The sequence below is a fragment of the Zeus faber genome (assembly GCF_960531495.2).
Source record: "Zeus faber genome assembly, chromosome: 11".
Taxonomy (NCBI): Eukaryota; Metazoa; Chordata; class Actinopteri; order Zeiformes; family Zeidae; genus Zeus; species Zeus faber.
Window position 1 is genome coordinate 9,403,924 of NC_137205.1, and position 8,636 is coordinate 9,412,559.

General features: G+C 41.4%; 1 protein-coding gene across 1 annotated transcript; it reads left to right on the top strand.

The window, feature by feature from the left end:
- Window positions 1-955: 955 nt before the first annotated feature.
- Window positions 956-7,984, top strand: slc2a6 (solute carrier family 2 member 6; the record flags this gene model as incomplete). The annotated part of the gene is made up of 8 exons (XM_080009561.1): window positions 956-1,048; window positions 2,947-3,218; window positions 4,158-4,254; window positions 5,935-6,034; window positions 6,513-6,706; window positions 6,832-7,007; window positions 7,186-7,454; window positions 7,683-7,984. 8 exons carry the CDS (start codon window positions 956-958, stop codon window positions 7,982-7,984), a joined length of 1,503 nt encoding a protein of 500 aa, XP_079865687.1.
- Window positions 7,985-8,636: the final 652 nt, after the last annotated feature.

The window sequence follows — 8,636 nt, forward strand, 5'->3', positions numbered from 1 at the left end:
ACAGGTGTGGCTGCTCAAACCACACCATCCCCACACAACAATAATATATATGTATATATATTTATGTATATTATTAGGTTAAAAGTGATTGTCTCTGAATAAATAATAAATAACATTCAAGATCCCCTCATATGCAATTAATTCGCTGACCTGGTATTTTAGGATTCAAGTTGCATTCTTGTAAATCTCATAGTGGGTGGTGGCCTGGCCTTTTTTGTTTCTTTTTTTTTTTTCAAACAGCAAGGGTGTTGTATGTGTGTGTGTGTGTGTGTGTGTGTGTGTGTGTGTGTGTGTGTGTGTGTGTGTGTGTGTGTGTGTGTGTGTGTGTGTGTGTGTGTGTGTGTGTGTGTGTGTGTGTGTGTGTCTGTGCTTGCGTGGGTGGATGGCGGTGGGTCCTAGGGTTCTCAGTTTCTCTGTTTCTTCTGCTTTCTGAACTGTATGGCCCAATGTGGGATTATCCCACTGACCAGCTCCTTCTGCTTTCTGCTGCTGACCATAACTCAGATAGCAAGACAACTGCTGGACTACGTACTCATAAAAAACAAAATACACACTGAATGTGAGATCTTCTTCTCCTCGTCTCCTTCCTACCCTCTTTTGTCATTGCAAAATGACAAAAGAGGGTAGGAAGGATATTTTAGAATATTTTTTACCCCAAAACTACTTCCTGAAGTTCATACTTCCTGCCTTAGGTTTCAATTTCGCTTTCGCTGCGGCTCCCTGACATCCTGCTGTCCCCAGTCTCAACAGCTGTAGAAGCAGTGACTATTGTAAGAACTAGTTCATTCCCTATCAAGTGGTTCCTGTGTTTTTTTCATTAAGATGCTGACCATTAGCCAAAGCAGTTGATTGAGACATTTAGGTGGTCCGGGAAGAAAAGCTATCTGTTCCTATTCCACCCAGAGGTTAGATAGTTGCACAGGGAGTTTGTTTTAGTGAAACACTGGTAGCCAAGATGACAATCAATAGCTCCATACAAGCAAACGCTCCACAAGAGGATGAAGAGAGTCCCTTGCTGGACAGAAGACCAAACCCCTTTCCCTCCGAGGTAGGTTCACATTTTATCCGGATTTAAAACTGCTTGTCTTCCGGTTTGAAAGTTAAGAAGTTACTTTCATCACAAACCTTCCAAGGCAAAAGATGTAAAGAGCTATTATGATTAAGCCATAATATATATTAGTGGATTATGGATTGTGTGGATTTGTGTGTCCAATGGAGCCCCCTTGTCACATTCTCCATCCGCAGGGCTTGTCACAACAGTGGAGGTCATCGCACGACAAGAACTTGATTGATTTGGAGAAGCATAGAACCCCCCTAGAACTGAATTTCAATCAATAAAGCCAATCATCTGTGTTCTTTAGATAAAATGATAGACAAAATTCAGGCAATTAAATTTAAACAAAATTCAAACTGGACTCCCATCAGTCATGAACAGTAACAAAGTAAAAATACTTTGTTAAGCATTTTTGGGAGTATCTTTACTTTACTTGAGTTATTATATTTCTGTTGACTTTTACTTTTATTCAGCTACATTAAGCCCCGAAGAAGTTTACTTTTACTCCGATATATTTTTCGTGACCACCTTTGTTACTCGCTACAAAATAAAATCAGAGGAAAACTGGGAGCCATAAACTTGAAGAAAGTTTATGGCTTATGACAATTCGTTTTAACATATAATCTGTAGAATGAACACGTCACTTTTAGTACTTAAATATCAGTTACGAGTTGCTTTTCAAACAGCTATGAGTAACTATTTTAGTTTTACTAGTCAAAATGTATTAAGAACTAGTTCTTATTTATTAGATACTAGTTACTATCCAACGTTTCTAGTAAATATTTGGACAATTTTGTCATTGAATCCTATCTCCAACCTTTATCTATTCCAATTGTCACTAGAAGCTATTTCAATTTTACTAGTCACTATTAATTTAGTACTAGTACTTATTCATTAGTGACTCGTGCCTTTTCCTGTTGTTAGAAGTAACATTTTCATTTTTACTAGTAAACTACAAAAGAAGCAGTTTTGTCTAAGAATTTCTCATAACAGGCTGAAAATACAATCTTCTTCTTCTTTCGGCTGCTCCCGTTAGCGGTCGCCACAGCGGATCGTCTGCCCTGACACCAACCGCCTCACCAGACCCACAAACCTTCTCTTTGGCCTTCCTCTTTTCCTCTTGCCTGGCAGCTCCATCCTCAGCATCCTTCTCCCAATGTAACTCTCATCTCTCCTACACACGTGTCCAAACCATCTCAATCTGTCCTCTCTCACTTTTCCACCAAACTGTCCAACCTGAGCTGTCCCTCTAATGTACTCATTCTTAATCCTGTCCATCTTTGTCACTCCCAATGAAAATCTCAACATCCTCAACTCTGCCACCTCCAGTTCAGCCACCTGCCTTTTTGTCAGTGCCACCGTCTCTAAACAGTACAACATAGCTGGTCTCACTACCGTCCTGTAGACCTTTCACTTCACTCTTGCTGGAACCCTTCTGTCACAGATCACTCCACCCACTCCACCCTGCCTGTAGTCTCTTCTTCACCTCTCTCCCGCAAGTACTTGAACTCATCCTCCTCCTCCACCTCCACTCCTTGCATTCTCAGCTTTTCGCCGCCCTCCCTCCCATTCAGGCACATGTATACTGTCTTACAGGCTAAAAATACATTGTTACTGGTAAAAAAAAAAAAAAATGTTTCCAGGAACAGCAAGACAAGGCGCTCTTATGCTTACCAAAAAAATGCAGTTTACAAAATTGACAACCATAAAAAAATCAGAGCCAAAAAAAATCCAAGCTCATAGCGAAAAAAAGGAGTCTGGTTGTTTACTTTTGATACTTTTGATATCAGATACTTTAAGACTTTTACTCAATAGTATTCCAATGAGTGCCTTTTTACTTTTAGCCGTTGTTTTATTTGTTTTAAGATATCTCTACTTTTACCGCCCCGAAGATCCGCAACTCCACACTGCTCCTGGCCGTCTTCTCGGCCGTCCTGGGCAACTTCAGCTTTGGCTACTCCCTGGTCTACCCGTCCCCGGTGTTGCCCAAGCTCCAGAGCCCCGACGCCGACCCCCGCCTCCACATGAGCGCGGATCAGGCCGGCTGGTTCGGCTCCATCTACCCCCTGGGGGCTGCCGGCGGCGGCCTGGGGGCCATGCTGCTCAATGACATAATCGGACGCAAGCTGAGCATCATGACATCGGCCATCCCCTCCGCGATTGGGTGTGTAGGCCCGGCAGCCACGCCTCCACACCTCAAGCCCATGTTGCGATTTTGCCGTTGTCTTGTTTTCTCGTTGACAGCGGCAGCAGTGATAATAAAAAAAAAATAATAATAATAATAATTAAAAAAAAAAAAAATAATAATAATAATAATAACCTTTATTTCAATAACACCTTTCATACACAACGTGCTACTCAAAGTGCTTACATTAAAAGATTATTAGATAGTAACAAGAAAATCGAAGCAAAATGCATTTTCATCTACATCTAAAATAATTTATTAAATGTAAAACAGGGTAGGTATACAAATTGTATTAAAATAACAAATGAAAAAGCAAAATGCATTTAATTTAAAAATAAATATTACAAAAATCTTTAGATTTGGGGTCATCAATTGAGGCCATGAAGGATCACAGTCGTTCCTCAGCGAATTATTTCTCATCGATATGGTGATGAAATGTGCTGACCATTTACTGCATATCGGCTATTGGGTTTCCCCGTTTCAGCCTTTCTAGGCTACAAAGAAGTCTTTGAATTCATGATGAAACTTGAATGAATTACAGGAGTTTGGGGTATTGATTTAGTCAGTTTTCACATATTTCAAAAAGTATTCTTGAACTATTTCACTTTATAACCAAGAATATTGGGAACTTTGGTCATGCCTAGTCCAAGGCAGATCTTATTGGCCGCTGTAGCGTGTGACTTTTTGGATAGTAATCTGTTTTGACTTCAGTTGCCCATATGTTTGAAGTAATTTTTCCCTGGATTTGGTATGAAATCGTGAATAAAACCACAATGCTTCCCATACAAAAAAAACAATCGATGATGAAGATGATGATGAAACGAATGAGGCGCTCCACCTGCTGTTGATGGGGATAATATTGAGTCTCTTGAGGCTAAATATCTATGTGTGTGTGTCTAATATCTGTATGTGTTCCAGGTACTTGCTAATGGCGGGGGCAGTGGACAGGTGGATGCTCAACCTGGGCCGTTTCTTGACCGGTGTTGCCGGGGGTATGACCGCTGCCTCTATACCTGTAGGTTGGCATGGTTCCGGAGTTACTTTAGTCTTTTTCGTCTCCCCAGAAGCTCACACTCATAGCAGGTTTAATCTGTAAGGGCAAAACAGGCAACTGTCTCTTAGAAAAAGAGGAAATCCAGAAGGACTGCAAGGAAAACAACTTTTCCCTGTATCAGCAGCAGAACTGGCCTATTGCTATAATGATAATAATTATAATAATGATAATAATGATAATAATGATAATAATAATAATAATAATAATAAATTTAGTTGCAGGCAAGCTGCAGGCAGCAATACACAGGGCCCAGTTTATTCGTTTTAGGTATGTATTAGAGGTTCTTGGTTTCTGTGAAATGCATCACAAGTTACAAGTTACAATTATCAAACATCCTGGCGTTACATTGTGGAGTAAGTGCCACAGTACTGTTTTTTAAAATATTGTGACTGACCTCGAGGACTGGATTTTTGGACAATTGTCTTTATTGTCTTTGATTTTCTGCAACTTTTTCGGCATCTGGAACAATATCAAAAACAAACTTTGTAAGTCGTTTCATAACAATAATAATAAATACATTTATTTTTATAAATATAATAATTAAATGTTGGTTTTAATTAGTACTTCATTGTATTTTTTCTGTTAACAATCTACAATTAGAAAATCCAGTTGAATAGATAGATAGATTTGGACATATTTCGGACTGGAGTACTGGCACAACGGTCTTAAAGTTGCTCCATTTTTGGTCGGTCTGTGGCTAATATCTGCTCCATATGTGAATCAATTTGGAGGAAACTTCTGCCATGAGATCCTTGTGACATAGCGGTGTAAATGACACCTCAACCATGTTCGTAGCTTACGATGTGTTACAGATAGTTTTAGCTGGGTAGGACATATTCCTCTATTCTATTCTATTCTCATATTCTCATGATTGGAAACTTCAACCACGAGGTCTTTTTCCCAGATAGTTTCAGAGAATTGTTGGTTCTTTTTACTTACAATAACAATAAGGGGCTGCCGTAAAATTACAATAAGGATACATTATTGGGGGGGTGTACATTATTATTAGGGCCCTAATTATGATAAAAATGTAATAATTATTCTAATAATAATAATAATAATGTGATGATAATAATAACAGTGCAATAATAATAGCTAAATATAATAACTGAAATAATTATATAGAACAATAATAGCAATTAGAATAATTATTACTTCTATTATGTATAGAAAATTATGATAATAAAAATAAAATAATAATAATAATAACAATTATAACAATAACAATAATAACACAAAAAATTGACACTATAAGTAAAAATAAAATAATATTAATATTAAACTTTATTTATAGAGCACTTTTCAAGGTAAGACCTACAAAGTGCTCTCGAAAAAAATGCTCTGAAAGCACAAACAACAATTATTGAGAGAATTTTGTCCTCAACTAAAATCAGATCATGGTCTTCAATAAAGGCAGGTCACCCAAGGACCCCAAGTTGCGAATGACTCCCTGTGCCATAATTTGTATCTGCACCTTGTTGTGTGCCTGGGTTAATTGACACGTCAACATGTGTGTGTGTGTGTGTGTGTGTGTGTGTGTGTGTGTGTGTGTGTGTGTGTGTGTGTCTGTGTGTGTGTGTGTGTGTGTGTGTGTCTGTGTGTGTGTGTGTGTGTGTGTGTGTGCGTGTGCACTTGGCCCAGGTGTACATATCTGAGATCTCCCATCCCTCAGTGAGAGGAGCCCTGGGTTCCTGTCCTCAGATCACAGCTGTGTTTGGGGCCCTGGCCCTCTACCTCCTCGGTAAGAGCAAGGCTCATGCTGACACTGAAACGTGCATTAAAAGTCTTTACAAGCCGGAAAAAAAACTATTTTTAATTAGAAATCTATTTATTTTACTTAAGGGTTTAAAAACCCTTGAGATAAATGGATCTCGGGCTCCTTTGATTTAGTTAGTCACTTTTTTAAAGGGAACCGTGGATTTGTGTAGGTCTTCACTCTGAAACGTTTAAGACACTCTTCCAATACGTTTCTAAGACTATGAGATCATTTATCACAAGATTAAATTTTTTTGCTGTTTTAAGAGAAGATTTGTAGTTTTTTCTATAATTCGATATGATATTTTTTGACTAAGCGAGCAGTTTTGGAGTGGTACAACACAGACTTGAGAGGTAAACAAAACCTCTGTGTGTGGGTGTGCATGTGCGTGTGTGTGTGGGTGTGCATGTGCGTGTGCGTGTGTGTGTGTATGTGCGTGTGTGGGTGTGTGTGTGATATACAGGCCTGGTCCTGTCGTGGCGGTGGCTGGCAGTGGCTGGCGAGTTCCCGGCCTTCCTGATGGTGTTGCTGTTGGCGCTGATGCCCCGTTCCCCCAGAAGGCTGCTCTCCCTGGGGTTGGAGAAGGAGGCAGAGGGTGCCCTCCGCTGGCTGAGGGGGCCACACTACGACGTCAACTCCGAGCTCCGGGCCATACAGGTAGGGAAGCCGAGCTCGTCCGTGCAACATTTATTCATGCAACAAGAGACAGGAGAAAGATCAGGCGTGTGTGTGTGTGTCCGTGCGTGCATGCGTGTGTGTGTGTGTGTGTGCATTCTATACAGCACAGCATCAGCATGCAAGGCAAAGTCACGTGGGCAGAGCTGACCACACCCGTCTACTACCGACCAATCACCATCTCGGTGGTGATGCGTTTCCTGCAGCAAATGGCCGGCATCACGCCCATCCTGGTCTACATGGAGCCCATCTTCTCTAAGAGCAACGTGTCTCTGGATCCACAGTAGGAGAAGATTATTTGGTGGGGTGTTGTTCATCAACACCTATAGTGCAGAAAGTATTGCTTATACCCCATACTTAGTAGGTGCAGATTGATTAAAAACCTTAGTGGAGTCCCCTAAAATGGAATGAATTGCTTCACTGAAATGATAAAGTGCCTCCAAACATTTCTTCCCCCCCAGGTACGACGCCGCCATCGTGGGGGCGGTCCGCCTCGTCTCCGTCGTCATCGCGGCCCTTTTGATGGACAAGGCCGGGCGCAAGGTCCTCCTGTACACCTCCACCATGCTGATGATCCTGTCCAGTCTGACGCTCACCATGCACTTTCGCGCCGCCCCCTCGCCCCAATCTCCTTCCAACCTCACCGGCTTGACCATCTCCGCCCTGAACGCCCACGCCCCGTCAGACGCCAGCATCCTCCCTCTCATCGCCACCATCGTGTTCATCTTCGGTGAGTATCGAACCCCTTGTGGGTTATTGAATAGATTATATCAATTGCCGTTAATCTAAATGCGTTCACATGACAGAAATGCTGGAGAGGCTAATTTATTTCATATCTCTAAGTTTGGCGATCTCGATGGCGTGGCCATTTTTTCTCGGTCTGTGCAACGTGCGTGTTTTTGGAAAAGTTCAGTTTGTGTGTGGAAGTGTGTCAGTGAACCCGAGCCCCGTCTCGCAGGGTACGCCATGGGCTGGGGGCCGATCACGTGGCTGCTGATGTCCGAAGTGCTGCCGCTGGTGACCAGGGGCGTGGCGTCGGGCCTGTGCGTGGCGGTCAGCTGGCTGACAGCCTTCGGGCTCACTCGCGGCTTCATACACATGCAGGAGACCTACGGCCTGTACGCGCCCTACCTGGGCTTCAACGTGGTCTGCGTGGTGTGCCTGCTGTTCACAGCCACCTGCGTGCCGGAGACGCGCGGGCGAACGCTGGAGGAGATAGAGAACTACTTCAGGACGGGAACTTTCACCATCAGCATCTAGGGGGCATCAGCTGACAGTATGCGTGTGTGTGTGTGTGTGTAGATGCCTGGTTGTTTTCTTTTCTTTTGTTTTGGTTTATTTGTTAAAGACATGTTTTTTTTCATTTGGATTCAACTCCTCCTTTAAAATAAATAATTGTCTTTTTTTTTTTTGGGTGACCTTTTGTGGTGACACTTGCTTCTACATTGTAAGCCAGTGTTGTTTTTTTGATGAAATGTCATTTTCTCTCATTTCTTGCCCTCTCAGTCTTGAGGGATATGAGACAGACACTTTTATATTAGTGTAACTTGTCATTTTGGATGGACTGATCTGACATGTCCTTCTATATTATGCTATTATGTTATTAATGAGAGCATTACTTCATGCAGTGATGGAAAATAACTTAAACCCACTTAAGTAAAAGTACAAGTACCCTGACACAAAATGACTCTCATAAAAGTACTACGCTGATCTTTCTACTGGAGTAAAATTATATATGTAGTTGCTCTAAAAATCTTCTTCAAGTATTCAAAGTAAAAGTACTTGTCATATCTGGTGCATTGATATAACAGAGCCTATAATACAGTATAAAGGATAAAAAGCTCATGCATATTCTGATTACAATTTACAAAAAATGCTTATTTACATATACATTATTTAGTTATAGTTACTT